This window comes from Poecilia formosa, unplaced genomic scaffold, assembly GCF_000485575.1.
Source record: "Poecilia formosa unplaced genomic scaffold, Poecilia_formosa-5.1.2 Scaffold6, whole genome shotgun sequence".
NCBI lineage: Eukaryota > Metazoa > Chordata > Actinopteri > Cyprinodontiformes > Poeciliidae > Poecilia > Poecilia formosa.
In genome coordinates, this window is record NW_006799945.1 from 2,436,456 (window position 1) to 2,451,579 (window position 15,124).

The 15,124-nt window shown below is 38.7% G+C and overlaps 1 protein-coding gene across 2 annotated transcripts in view; it reads right to left on the reverse strand.

Moving 5' to 3' along the window:
• The window catches only part of rai14 (retinoic acid induced 14), a 37,897-nt gene extending 23,339 nt beyond the window's left edge, over positions 1–14,558 (reverse strand). For both annotated transcript variants that reach the window (XM_007566867.2, XM_007566858.2), the window contains exons 1-2: positions 14,265–14,558; positions 12,589–12,673 (exon numbers count right to left, since the gene is read on the reverse strand). In XM_007566867.2, coding sequence (XP_007566929.1) covers positions 12,589–12,624 — 36 coding nt within the window. In that variant the 5' untranslated portion in view covers positions 12,625–12,673; positions 14,265–14,558. The remainder of the gene's footprint in view (positions 1–12,588; positions 12,674–14,264) is intronic.
• Positions 14,559–15,124: the final 566 nt, after the last annotated feature.

The following is a 15,124-nucleotide window of genomic DNA, read 5'->3' on the forward strand; positions in this document are numbered from 1 at the left end:
TGACACGTGTGTGATTTAACATCAGTATAATTAGAGCAGTTCTGTGAAGACCTCTGAGGTTTGTTATTGATGGATAAACAGCGTAATACAGTGCAAGCGGGTCAGAGAAAAAAACTGTGAAGATGTTTAAGGCAGGGTTAGATTACAAAGCAATATCCCAAGCTATAAACGCCCCAGGGTGCAACGTCCAGTCCATCATCGGAATCAAAAAGAGTATGACAGTCTGAGCAAACAGGGCCGAGCAAGAAGCAGTTGAACTGAACAAATCCACAGCTCAGATTGGAAAATCTACGAGCATGGCAATTATTACTTTAGAAATCAGACATTTATGGGAAAACGGTAGGGACCACGGCACAAATTATGAGGAAGATGAAGATTAAAAGACCTTCTACACTGTGAAACAATGTTGGCAGCATTGTGGTGTTTCTTCCACAGGGAAAAGAAAGGTCAGAGGTGATGAGACACCTTTCAGCAGAACCTTAAGCCACACAGCCAGAACTGCAACTGAATGCCTTAGATCAAAGCCTGTTTCAGAATGTCCCAGTCAAAGTCCAGCCCTAAGTCCAACTTAAAAATTTATGTTTGCATAGGTTCTGCAGCTATTTGCATCGAAAAGTGTTTATGGATGCCTCACTTTCAAGGGTATTTGTGAAAAGAAAATCTGGAAGTCATGTAATATTTTACTTCAATACTAAAAACAAAAACATTAGCGAGTATTCAGTGACTGAAAGAAATGATTCAGTGCTTTTAATGTGGGATAGTTATTATATTAAGTAATATGACAAAAAATAACTCTAATAATTAATTTAAGTCAAGTTAAGTCAAGCTTATTTTACCCCAATGAATTAATGGCCAGAAAATAAAACTAACACAAGAAGCAAAGAAATTGGAGGGCTGTTTTATCACTTTTATAAAATGTAAATCTTTGTTTGGGTAAGACTAAAATTCAAATTCTGAAAATTATTTTTAAACGATAAAATAATTGGTCACCATGACACATTTTTATGGAAATCAAGTACTTTCGGTTTGTCAAACATAGATTAGGAATAAAGAAAAAGTATTAGCATAAAATTCTGAAAAAAAGATTGCCTGGATTAAAAAGAAAGAATGGTAAAAAAAAAAGACTAACAGACATCCCTATATCAGCTAGATAAGAGCAAGAAAGTCAAAGCCATGCCAAATTACTTTGATAAATCCTTTCATCTTTTATCAGGCGGCAGGAAAACAAAACACCATCCCCTTTTCTAAATCGCACACTAACCCACATTTGTCTTTTGGAGAAGTAAGAATTATGCACTCTATGGGATTTAATGAGAATGCAAAGTAGGTTAGACAGGAGTTAAGACGCAGCCATGAAAAGATTTACTTCCACAGAGGAGGAACGTGGATGCAGGTTGAAAAAGCCTAAGAGACCAAAGAGTGAAGTACTGAGGGAAAACGAAAGTGAACAAAAAAAAAAAAAAAACAATGTGAGAAACCGCACAGAATAAAACGTGAAAGTGATAAGAAGCCAGAGGCTGACACATGTACAGTATCCCCCGCTCCCTCCCTTCATCAGTGGTTGCTGCTCACTTCAAACCCCTTATCTGCTGCAAAGCTGATGCTCGAATCTCCTGGAACAAAACATCCTTTCTGTCGGGCTACAGCTGAAACTGCTTACTGCTCTGTGTACTACAAACACCCACTCACACACACACACACACACCGCGACAGTTTAGAGTCTGAAACCAAGAATAAAAGAGTAAGCACTCTGAAAAGTTAAACAAAGACCAGATGGTTGCTCTTAGAATGAAAGATGTTGCCTTCTACTTCACAATGCAGGCCTCACAGTTAGATGATGAAACAAATTCAGATCATGGCAACGTTGTTCCCCGGCTGAGAAACGGACGGTATGTCTACCTGAGCCGAGACGACTCAAGGCTGTTTCTGCTGTGGAACTCCCGATCGACAGCACATAAAAAGAAGAAGCTGAAAAATCAATGCAGCCAAACCAAATAAGTTGTGGTTTTCATTCCAAGCATTCCCTCTCCTTGCCAGAACTTGGTCCTCACATTACCCACAATGCAACTCAACCACTAATAATCAGGTTAGCCATCTGAACGTGTCATGCTCAATGCGGTTATTGTAGCCACAAACCACTAGATTAAAGCTGATACAAGGAAAAATGATCACTTTTTTTTTAAAAGCTAATACATTCTTTTTGCACTAAATCGTAACTATTAACTTATGTGATTCACAGAACCACATCTCATGCTCCTGTAGGTGTTCTGAAGTCAGCATCCAAATGATTGTTTGATTGTTTTCCAGAACAGCATCCCATCTTCGCCAAGGGTGTTTACCTGAAACTAACAAATAGATTATCTAGGAGTTTTTTTTTCCCCACTTTAGTGAAGGATTACATCAGTCTAAAAATGTATTTCTCTTTTGCAAAGTATTAATCTGAGTCTCTTAATATTTCATTTGACAGTCTCAACAAAAACATTTATTTAACAATAACTTCTTACACTGGTAGCACACACAAAGGAGGCTGTAAAGTAAGGTTTCGGCGTATTTATTTGAAGTTCTTTGCTCATTTGGAAATAGTACCAGAAACACATCGAGACAAAAAAATATATATAAACATTTCGCAACAATAAAAAGATCTGTGTGATGAGGATTCCCCCCTCATTATAGAGTTAGTGTGCATTTTCAGTGATGCATCAATCAGACCTTTCCTGGTCGATACCGATTTACACTTTTGAACAGTTCAGATGCTTCTTTTTTTTTCAAACACAAAAAAACTAAGAAATTTGCTTCAAGTTCTTGGATAGAGGTAGTTTTTTTTTCATAACAACAGTAAATTCAGGAATTTTCAAATTATCCTTTTTTATGAGTCAAAGAATTTCCCCCTGACGTTTCCCCCTGACGTCACCCCAGAAATTCTTTGAAATTTCAAAGAATTTCCCCCTGACGTTTAACCCACAAAGTTTGATTAACTTTGTGGGTTATTAAAACCCACAAAGTGAATCAAACACATGTTCCCTGTTCATGTTTTAAAATACTAACAATGGCAGGAGGTCCTGTTTAGTGAACAGCGGGACAAAATCGATTTTTTTTTTTGTGTTTGAGTTGTTGATGCAAAAAAAAAAAAAAAATTAAACAGAAAAAGCATCTAAAGAAAATGGCAACTGAAAATTATTTAAAAAAAAAAAACAGCAGGGCAGCTGTATGCAGTCCTTTGTAATTAAATGCAGATAGGAGGAGATTTGTATTTTATTTGAAACATCTCCCTCTGGATTTGTTCTGACGGATTATTCATCCATTCCTGCATTCTTCCATCCATCTAATCCTGTTAGGGTTTTGTCAGCAGGGACCAGGAAACATTTCCAGCAGTCAACATGCAAGAGTACACCCTGATATAACAGAGGAGAGGGAACATTAAAATCAAGCCGTTACCCCTCAGCTCCTTCTCTTAACTAAAGAAATAACTCTTGAGAAACTCATAAAAAAGACTTTGTAATACTTTTTACTCTCCTCACTTATATTTGAGGTAGTGCCTGCGCATAAATTATACATTTAACATTGTCACTTCCATAGAAAATGGCGAAAGAGGCTTATAAATTACCTGCCTCGTAATTCCAGCATACAGCTGAAGGATTGACGCACATGTCCAATGCTGGACCATAATGGGTGCAGTTAAAAAATAGCTTCACACAAAACTTCCTCAAGATACAAATAGCCTCCCTGGCTCTATAAATAAACACTGGTGGGCTTGGAAAGCAACCAGTCTCATTATACTGGAGGGTTGATTAGAAAGTCACTGGAGAAGGGGGGAAAAAACAGTGCGGCGCTCATCAAGATAAGGCAGGAACTTTGAAAACACACACACACAGAGAGAGAGAGAGAGAGAGAGAGAGACGTAGTGCAAAGCAAAACACTAGAGTCCAATTAAAACAAAGCACTATACAGACTCATTGGTCCTTGTGTCAAGCTGAAAGGAAAACATTCAAAGAAAGAAAGAATTTGGCCTGCTAAACAGTTCCTGAGTTGTTTCCATAAACCTGCCTGTCACCTCTTACGCCACAAAGAGCTGAAAACTCCACTTTTAAGCATTTTCTGATACAGTTTGTTTTATGTAAGGAAAGCTCTAGTTCTTCCAGTTGAAATGGATCTCAGCATCCATCAATCCATCCATCTCTTGATGTAAATGCAGAGCATGTTGCTCAGAGTCGTTCACCATCAGTGAATCAAACTTTGGCCTTTGGGTCTGACTGCTTTGCTTAGTCCAACAAGGTGCCTTGTTCATAGCCTTTCTTTCTTCATCATATTCATGTTGTCCACTGTTACAACTCTTTAATAGTCCTTCATGTCCTAAAGAGTCTTTAGGCCTAAATATTCTCCTTCAGCTGTGGTGCTATGCAAATGTGTGTTTACGTGTGTAGCACGGTAACGCCACTTTGGTGAAATTTCAAAAATATGTGGAACAATCTGTCATGTTTGTCTCTCTTGGTTGTTTTAGTGCTTTTCTCTCATTTTGCTTTGGGTTAAATTGATGTCTCAACATGTCTCCCCTTAGTCACCCCAGAAAGCAGTTACAAATCTGTAGCCACAATGAAAGGCAAATGGCAGTAGCGAGTCTTTCACTACCTTCTTCAAATAACTACATCTTTTATGTTTTACACCATAAAAGAACTCTTAGCAGACAAAATAATTCTTCCACAACGTAGCACAGGGGCCTCTCAAGAAACACCCACAAACAAATCTGCATGCAAATATGAGCAGACAGCAGCAGTGAGCCCATCTCCCACAGCGCTGGGTATATTTGCTGATGAGCAGGTTTCCTGGTTGAAGCTCTGGAGTTCATATACGCAGCTGATAAAAAAAAAAAAGAAAGAAAAAAAAAAGATGTCCCACAGGCAGTTTCTGCTTTAATTGGATCCATGTTCAAGGACTCCCTGAGTCATTTTTACCATGTCTCCCCTTGCTTCTCATTTAACATACAGCTCACATCTGCATTTACAACATTCTTCAGGGATGTCAAAGGGGCAAATTCAAATGAGTAATTTGCATGTTGAGCACAATCATTTTAAATCTTTTGCATAATAAAAAAAAAATAGAGAAGGTGACACAGCCTGGCTTAGACAAATGATTAAGAAATAGTGTTTGCTTTTTTTGTTTTTAATTAATAAATTGGATACACAAAGTGCAGCATATTGCAATACAAAACTCAGGTTTTCAACTTTTTTTTAAAAAGTGAAGGTACAAAAATTGTTTGGGAACACGTCCCCCGTCCAGACTAAAGGCACGTTCCAAAGTTTCCCACCCTTTTCAAAGACTGTGCAGGAATCCTGACTGAATGAAGCAAGGCTCATAAAATATCCATTAGGCTGCCGTATTCCTGTTGACGACTGATGATGACATGGACACACACCCTTCCTCCACCTCCTCTGCCAGATTAACACGACGTTGCCCCAGAGGTTTCACTGTCACTCCCAGCTCTAATGCCCTCCCGATGCCCCCAGACAGAATAAATCACCGCATGCCGACTGAAGTCAGATTTGGCCAAACCAAACACACTTATGTCGGAACAATACAAGTTGAACTTTCAAGAAAAGAAAATGTAACTCTAACTAGACGTCTCTGAAATTGTAATGGATGGTGTTTTTGTCCCCCCACGTTTTGAGCTAAAGCAGAGCGAAACATTTTTCTCTCATGATTCCTTGACGTGCAGAGCAGAGAATCCTGAGAAACTGAGGCTCAATGTTTTTTATCCAAACATTACACAAGGCACTGTATTTTTTTTTTTTTTTTTTTAGGCTCAATGTTTTTTATCCAAACATTACACAAGGCACTGTATTTTTTTTTTTTTAAGAAATGTTTTCAGATGATCAGCATGTGATGCTCTGCACTGTTCTGCTCCAGTTCACAGCAGCCACATTTCATAACTCCTGATAAGGAGGACTCTATTTCTCAGGTGTTCACATAAACAAATTGATAGCCTTTACAAATTTTAGGATGCCTCAAATTGAGCCACACAGTGAACACACAGTTTAGGGTTTATTGTCTTGATTAACTGAAACCATAAAGCAGCTGTGGGGCGTGAGAGGAGACAGCATAATCCACACATCGATTAGACACAGAGGAGGTGATAAACGGGAGGGTGTGTGTGTGTGTGTGTGTGTGTGTGTGTGTGTGTGTGTGTGTGTCTGCTGTGGTTACTAATCTACGCATGAGTGTGTCTGTGTGTAAGCCTTGAGTAATCCTGCTAAGTCTAGCAGCTGGGGGAGCAGGTTCAGCAGTGTGATAGGATGGAGTGCAGGTCGAGTTTGTATCCAAACCACAATGCAGACAAAAGCAAAATGACGATTCAGTAAATGTCTAGTGTGTACATGTTTCTTCTCGACAGCACAGCTAATCGTGTTTGTCCAATGGCCACATGGGAACGGAATAACATTTTTAGCTTAACATGCATAAGTCATCCAGGAAACAATTGTGAAACAGATTGAAAATGATGATGTGTAAAAAGCATTAAAATAGCTTCCTTTTTTTATAAAATGCCATCTTTAATTTTAGTACTTTTGTAGTGTGCAATGTTTCCAATAACATATGTGTGAGTGTGTGTTCTGTTCCTTATCAGTAACAGGAGCTGGATATGGGTCAATTGTTCTCTGGCAAAACTTGCTGCCAGGTCATTGGGTGTTTACGATTCCCCTTAATATGAAATTAAAAATTAAATCTAAAAATGTGATTAATAAACAATGTCCATTTTGTGTTGTAGTTAACATTTTCAAGGAGATTTTAGTTCATCAGAGATAATCTCATCCTTATTTTTATTTTATTTTATTTTTTACTTACACTCTGGATCACCTAAAGGTTATAAATATTCTGCAGAACGCACTCGAAACATCCCTGGTCCATAACTTTTAATTCTAGCTTCAAAGGGACAAAGACCTTTTCTATTTGCCGCTCTTCAGAACGGGACAGACAAGAGAACTGGCATTTCGGGTAAAGCAAACACTGCGTCAATCTTCAACGGTCAAGAAACGGCTACAGAAAATAGATAATGTGCCGGAACGAAATGTAAAAAAAAACTGGAACAAAACATAACTTAACTGTGGTTTATCACACCCGAGTTCACTTTCACACCCAGGCCTGAATACTGCCACACCTGTTCTCTTTCAAGCCACTGATTAAACAGGACTTTTTTGACATGTTGTCAGTAAGTTATCCGTCTTGTACAATTGTGTTCAAATGAAAAACTTAATGCTTACTAAACTGTTAATTATCTATAAGTCCACATTCCATTGTGATTTAAAAAAAATAAACCTTAGAAAAAAAAACGTTATAGTTAGTCTAAACCACTGAGGTAACATTTATTATCGCTGCTAAACTGCAACAGGATGCAAGAAACTGTAGAGGGTCCATGTGAAAGGCTCTTTTTTTATGAATAACCGTACTAGTTGATTTCTGACTGTGGTCACTCTTGCAGTTCCAAGAATAAGAGAGTCGTAAAAGTGCAGGTCAGATTACTTTCATTACTGTTGAGTGAAGCCGTAGATAAAAGGTAATGTAATGTAGGGCTGGAATAAATAATGCTTTGTTTTGTTTTTTCTTTGCAAAGGGATATCTTTTAATACAAACGTACTTAATTATTCTTTCACTCTTCAGATAATGTATGTATAAATTCTGCGCTGGACAGAGCAAGAATGCCTGCAAGACTCTCTCTGTGGCCGTTTGCCAAACTGATTCCCAGAATCCAGATTATACTGTCTGTGTCTGTTAAACACTGCTCCACTTCCACCAGACTCGGAGAGGCAGACACAAACAGAGAAGCTCATTTCACTGTTTGTTTGCCTTTATACGGTAATCCAAAATAACACACAAATCCGCAAACTAGAGCAAATCCGGAACAACGAAAAATGGAACATAAGAAGGAAAAAAAAAACACACTTTTTGTACGGAAATGACTTAACAGAGCTGACAAACAGAAGACATTCACGAAGACACACTGAAGAATTCCTCTGATCCACTTTGTCCTTGCATAACAACACACCTGCTCAAAGTTTCTGATAAACCAACCTCCCTTTTAGGTTCTGGTATGCACAGAATTTCAGTGGGAAAATACGTTTAGTCAAAGGTCCATCTACAAGACGTGTATGATGACTGTGGGACCGTGCTCACACAGCCAGCTGTCTTCTCACCTAATCTGGGCAGAAAAAAAAAATGAAATTGGACAGCGCTGCCAACCTGAAACGTAGGCAGCCTTTTCACACTCCGCAGCTGAACAGCACACAGGCCAGCATTAGCGAAAGCTGATTTACTACTTCTGCTCAATGTTTACAGCATTGTTCTTATATTAAATGTATTGTCTCAAAAGCAAACATATAAATATGATGGATTTTCTAATTGAAAATTGATAAAGCAATAAAATATGATTTTATTTTTTCTCTTAAGCTTGTTCAGCCTTGACAAGGCATGAAAAATCTAATCTTTTATCATTACTGAAACACTCCACCTGCTGTGGAAGTTGAAGTCAAAGACTTAGAGTTAGGCCATTTTCGCCATCAGTGAGAGGTTGTTAAAGTGAGGTCAGAGGAAACCCAGAGATTTTAAAAGGCATATAAAAGCCAAAGCTGTATTTTCTGTAATATGTTGTGCAAAACAGAGAGAAGGGGAGAGAGAGGGACCGACAGAAAGAGAGGGGTAGAGAGAAAGAGAAAGAGAGAGAGAGAGAAGCTGCATTTACATTATAAACATGCAGAAATCTTTGTCTATATTCTGCTAAATCTTTGTCTAGAATTTTGAAATTGCTGTATTTACATTAAAACCGAAATTTCACCAAAGTGATGTGTAAATAAGCTTGTTCACGCTTTCCGTCATTAAAGTCGTCAGGTTTTCCCCCAGTGCTTTATAAGCCTGGCGTTCCAATCGACCAAATACCAAACAAGTGATATTTCACTGATGATTGCAATTAAGTATATTTTGCAGCTATACTGGTATATGGTTGTGGACAAACAGCCGTAGAGATTTTGCATGATGCACTGATAATGTTCCCTGTCAGAAACATGTGGAGGTAAAACAACAAAATTGATTGAATGAACTGTTTGATATGAATATGAATATACATCTATAAAAAAAAACATTATAAAACCCAGACTAAATATGTAATATGCATGTTGATATGAAAAACCTTAAATAAAATAAGTCTATTCCATAATACAAGTCTATTAGTTCATGTTTTGAAGCCCAAATATGCGAAAAATCAATTGATTTATTTAGGTCTCCAGAATAAAAATGGTCTCCATGACATTAAAATAGCAAAACTTGTTTAATTTTTAATGCAAAATCATGTCATATGCATCATTAAAAAGTTTTGTTTGTGCTTATTTAACAATTTACATTTTCCACCGGATTCACCAGGCCTCTGGTTTTAATAGCTGCCTGTGTCCAAAGTCGTCTGACTGTGAATTAATGAATGAATCCAGAGCTTTTGCTGATACAAGTAGAAATCTGTTCCAATCAAAGTCTTCTGATATACAAGTAGACTTGGATTATGTTGTGCTCTCCCTGGTAGTCATTTAAAAAAACAAAAAAAAACAACCCAATGTTATTTTCTGCTGTTATCACTGCGCTCTTATCCGTTCATATCGCTTACAAAAATAACACATCTTGTCCTCTCCCACAGTCTCCTGCTTTTTAAATGTCTGCCCCGCTTGGACCTCGTGTTGTGGAGGTGTTCAAGTGAAGCCTTGGCAGCTTGTTTCACTCGGTTCGCCGTGTTGGAGGAGGGCGCTCGGAGTGAAACGTTTGGTTAATTTCTAAATCTCAGCCACAGACTCCAGCACCAGTTATCTGGCTGGAAATATGTTTACTTAATCAAAAAGCTATTTACAATGGTACTGGGTTTCTATTATTTTTGCAAAAGGAAACAAACGAAGGGATTGTTTTAGGGTGGTAGTGGAGGTTGGGAGAGGGATGAATTCCTAAGTAATCTGTCATTGACACACAAAACCTAAAATAGAGCCCATGGGATGTTTTCTTTCTATTAAAGTGGCTCTGGTTCTCTATAAAAAGCTGTGGAATGACTATTGGCTAGGATAAACACATTACCCTGTAAAACCTTTTTGTCTTTATAAATATCCAGTCGTTTAAATTATGCAAGAGTGGACCGCAGAACTGGCAAGGTTTTTACTCCAATAAATGATCTTCAATGAAAAACAATGTCTTCTTTGATGTTTTATCTAAAAACTGATGGCTGGATGTTATGTAGTTTGTCGGTGTAGAAGCAGATGGACATATTTTCTGAACATCAAGAGGATCTTAAAAGTTTACAGTGAACTGCCGCAAGACTATGTTCTTTTTACATGATTGATGATATGCTCGGACTCACAGTGGTTGAAAAATTAAACCCCTTTTCTTTTTTTTAACATAGGTGATTGGAAATTTCATCCCTTTTGCAAAATTTTCCAGTTCCAGCACCAGAAAAGAAACCCCAGAGCATGAAGCTGCCATCACATCACTGTTTGACAAAATTGTTTTTGTCAAACAATACCTTTTGGGTTGAGGGGGTAAAAACATCATCTTTTGTTGATTCAACACATTTTCCTCCTGGTTTTGAAAGATTTTCAGACCTGGATGTTTTCTTTTAGAGAAAATACACACTGGTTGAAACCTAATTTCTTAGTTCAGACAAAGGGAAAATCAACCAGTATATCAGGAAATCCTGCAGCTCCTCCAGAGTTGCTGTGGACATCCTGTCCACCTTTCTGACTAAGGTCTAACTTGAGTTTTTCTGATGTGCCACAGATGTTTTGATATAATGCCCTTCTCCTGACAGATACCTTTAAACAATTCCATCATTTCTCTGTGGCCTCTAAAAGGCTATGTCTCAAGGCAAAGGATATAAATGTGAAAGAAATCCTACCAGGACAGCTGAACTTTACTTCCTTTAATCAAGTTCTCTTCTTTATTTTTATTTCTTGTATCGTTTTGACCTAATGTGTTACTTCATTTTTAAGTTGCATAATGTAACTTATGTGAACTGTTAAATAAGCGCAGTGAAAACCATCATCATACTTAACCTGAAATCACAACACTAATTTGTGCCCTCCCCCCCTTAAAAGATTAAAGTATGCTCCAACAAACACAGCAAAACACCACTGCTTCTATTTTAGTTTCCTTTGGCAATGCGGACGTCCAAAACTGTCCACATTGTGTCATGTTAACGTTTGGATATAAAAACGACACATTACAAAAAGCAGCATCAACAGTTCTGTGAGCAAATGCGACAATGTACGAGTGGGTGGTCTGCAAAGGCATGCCTAACGTGGCATCAGTTGCGTTTCCAAGCAACATCAACATCCACAGGTCTTCCTGCTCGTCTCTCCTGCCGCCTACGACTGACTGGTTTCACGAGGACGAGTGTTTTGCTTCAGCATCAGCTCAGCCTACTGAGAACAGCAACCCAGATTATAGCAGTAAAAACGGTTAAGTAGTAAAAGTGGAGGCAGAATTCGTTTTACTGGTTAAGAGGGAACTATTTGACCATGCCAACGTGCGTTCGACATTTGCGTAAACAATGGACACTATTGTACTCCTCCGCAAAGCTGACTCGATTTGCAAAAAGTTTACAAATTTCAATCAGTGACTGCAACACGTGGGGCCGCAGGCTTTTTCCCTCAAACAGCAATCAAGGCTCCGCTAATGCTTTGCTGTGTGTTTTGGGGATAACTCTGAAAGGAAGGGTGTACTCCATCTAATTCCTGTTCTGCTGGATAGTTTCTCCCGCATGCCATTTAACCAGAGCGCCCCACACACTTCTAATCTCCTGGAAACTGTCTACATAAACCAAATGTGCCATTTACTCAGCCTTCTTTGACTCCTCTGCAGCTGACACACATTCCATCCCCCACAAAAACAGTTTTTTTTGTTGTTTTTTTTTCTGTCAGAATCACAGACTTTTCCTGTTAGCTGTTCGGCTCTGTGTCATGAGGGGTCAACATGACAACAGATGATTCAGACGGTGTGGAGACGCCTCACTTTCTGTGGCTGTGAGAGCATGTCAAACCCCGGACCAAATGAATGACTGTACCGACAGGGAGAAATTCCTCCCTAAAGACTGATTCATAGCGTACGGGATAAGATCCCGGCCTGGAGTAGTGAGCAGTTTAAGGAGTTGTTGCGAACTTTGTGGGACAAGCCCGGTGTGTAAGTCTGCATCCTGCACCGTAAATAACTTCTTTGCCTTGCCAGGATGTCAAAACGTCTAATGACACGCACCGTATGAACCGAAAAGCTGCTGCACAAAAAAAAAAAAAGAAATCAATCATGGCAAGCTTTCTTCGGTTTATAAGAGCTCTACGTGGAACTCCAAATGGAATACACAGACTTCATCAATAAAGAGTATTTATTTCCCCTTCTACCTCAGTTTGCTTTTTCTATCAATAAGCCATAGGTTGCTGTTGGCCTTAAAGCTGAGAGATTCTGCCAGAAAAATCCTTCACGATTTCCTTGAGCCAAACATACACAGACAGTGAGTCAAACCACTCACATGTGCACACACTCACACACACCGTTTATACAGTCAGGAACATATGTCTGAATACTTACATCAGTTTTCCTAAACTTGGCTTTAAGGCTCTTCATGTTAAGTCCGATCCATGCAGTCAGTCACTCAAATTGCTTCGCTGATCTCCTGCAAAGAACAAAACACAGATGTTTGAACGTGGCCTCAGTGACGTTTCCTCCTATTTTAACTGTGACTCTGAAGATTTCTGACACATTAAGTGCTTCGGGGATGTTTCTTCCACAGGGTAACGGTGAATAGGAGTTGAAAATATATCATGCTTCAGCGGTGAGTCACGAGTTTCACATTGTGAGTAAATCAGAGCAGTCTTTACAACTTTGCAATGTCTAAAAATGACAGTTTCATTAACAAAAAGGCCAGTAGGCAATAAACCTGTTTAATATCCAACTGTTTCACCTCAGCTAATAAGCGACGTTAACAACTGTGGATGAAAATGCCCATTTGTTCCAAAAAGGATGTTATAAATCACAAAAAAAAAAATCTCCAGGGAACCAAAGTTTTGTTTCCTAAGTGCCTCGAGCAGTTTTCAGTCCTTTAAGCATCCAAGCATGTTAATTACTTCAGCAACAGGGTTTTATTTCAACTAAGAAGCAAAAATGCAGAGCCTTGCAAAAGTACTCTAACTCCTTGAGCTTTTCCTTATTAAAAAAAAAAAAAAAAACCATTAAAAACAAGATATGATTTTAATGTTTGCTCCTTGGACTTCAATATATTTTAAATGGATGTTTTGTCTTGAAACAACACAAAGTAATGCATAATTATCAAGTGGATGAAAGCAGTGTTTTGTTTTGTTTTTTTGTTTTTTTTGTTTTCTGAAAAAAATATTTAAAAAGTGAACCATGCATTCCCACCACTCAACAAGACATAGACATTTTTGCCAATTTCTTGAGCGTCGCTTTGAATGTGTCACAGACTCTTAACTAGATTTAGGTCTGAACTTTGACTGGACCATTCAAACATAAATATGATTTACTAAAGCTTTCCACTGCAGCTCTGGTTGGGTGTTTAGGGTCAGTGTCCTGCTGGAAAGTGAACTTCCATCAGACTCTCGAGTTTTTTTCCTGTCCGGTACTGAGCTGCACCATCCATATTCCCATCAACCTGTGTCTGCTAATGAACAGCATGCCCACAGCAAGATACTGCCTCTACCGTAACTCACTGAAGGCGTAGCAGCTTAAAGGTGGTTAAACTAAGGTGTTGTGCTGCAGGGTCACGTTTTCTACATATCATTTATATCTATATGCATGTCATAAAGCAGGAAAGTCTTATTGAACTAGAAACAGCAAATCTATCCAATAATCTGTACAACTCATATCAAGAACAGGCGGCAGAATGCCATTACTTGGCTAAATAAACGCAAAACATAACAGAAATTAGGTAAAAGTGTCAAGAAGGGAGAGAAGTGGCTCTCTTATCAAAGTTCAAGAGACTACAAGCAACTACGATTACAGTTCCCCAGCCCCTACATAAAGTATGTGAACCGTTCAAAGCTGCAACTCGTCTCCCTCTGAACACGTCCAAAGTATGAGGCGTGCATCCCTGTACAGCACCGAGCGAGATCAGGTTAAACGCCGTGGGATTGAACGGGAGCTTCTTGAGGGCTCCGCTGAGATTTACTCACAATTAGTTATGAGCGGTTTGCTTACAGCAAACTGCAACTAAATTACCTCATGTGATTATGGAGCTATTAGACACTTACCTTACTGTGTTGGACTCACACGGACAAATAAAAAGACACCACAGCTTTCTTTCTTTCTTTCTTTTCTCTTTTCAGGACAAAAACTGATCAGCTATTGAACAACACAGACAACAGCGAGCAGCGGTGAAGCCAAATCAACGCGGAGGATGCATTTAAAAGCTACAAAGAAATAGTCCGAGACAACACGGTGGTTCGACTCGGCCCGCATGCATTAAAAGTTCTGCCGTTCGTGGACTCCGTCCCTCCTCTGGCTCCGGACTGAACTCAAAGGCTGCCTCTGCCCGAAGCCCGGTTTAGGAAAGTGACGTCACGCCCCTGTTCTCCATTGTGCCCCATTCATTGCTGTTAAAGGAGCGTTCCGCCAATTTTAAAATAATAATAATAATAATAATAATAATCCCACAGGACCAATAAAGGCGACAAATTTAATTCCTGAAGGACCCTAGAGATTTACAATATTTATGTGATTTTTTTTTTTTTCATAGAGGCTGTCAGTTTAGATATTATCCAGTTCCTACAACACATAAAAATAGTATAGTATATTTCTAGGATCACCATTTTTCTTTCTCTTTCTCTTTAACTTTTTTTTAAATCGTCATTATTACCAATTTTGAGTTTCTTTTGTTTCCTGTCCAGTCCACCAGGAGTGTCGCTAGAAAGTTTTCAAATGGGTGGCCAGATGGACACCACTATTAATTTGGTGAAGTCACAGCAAAATAAATTACCATGTGGTCTTATACAGAGGGGTGCGTGTGTGATGGACATATATTGGCATGCTCTGATGGAAATTTAAATTGCACAAATAGAGAAATTTAATGGGTAGCCATGGAGGTGTTTGCCAGAATATTAAATGTATTTGT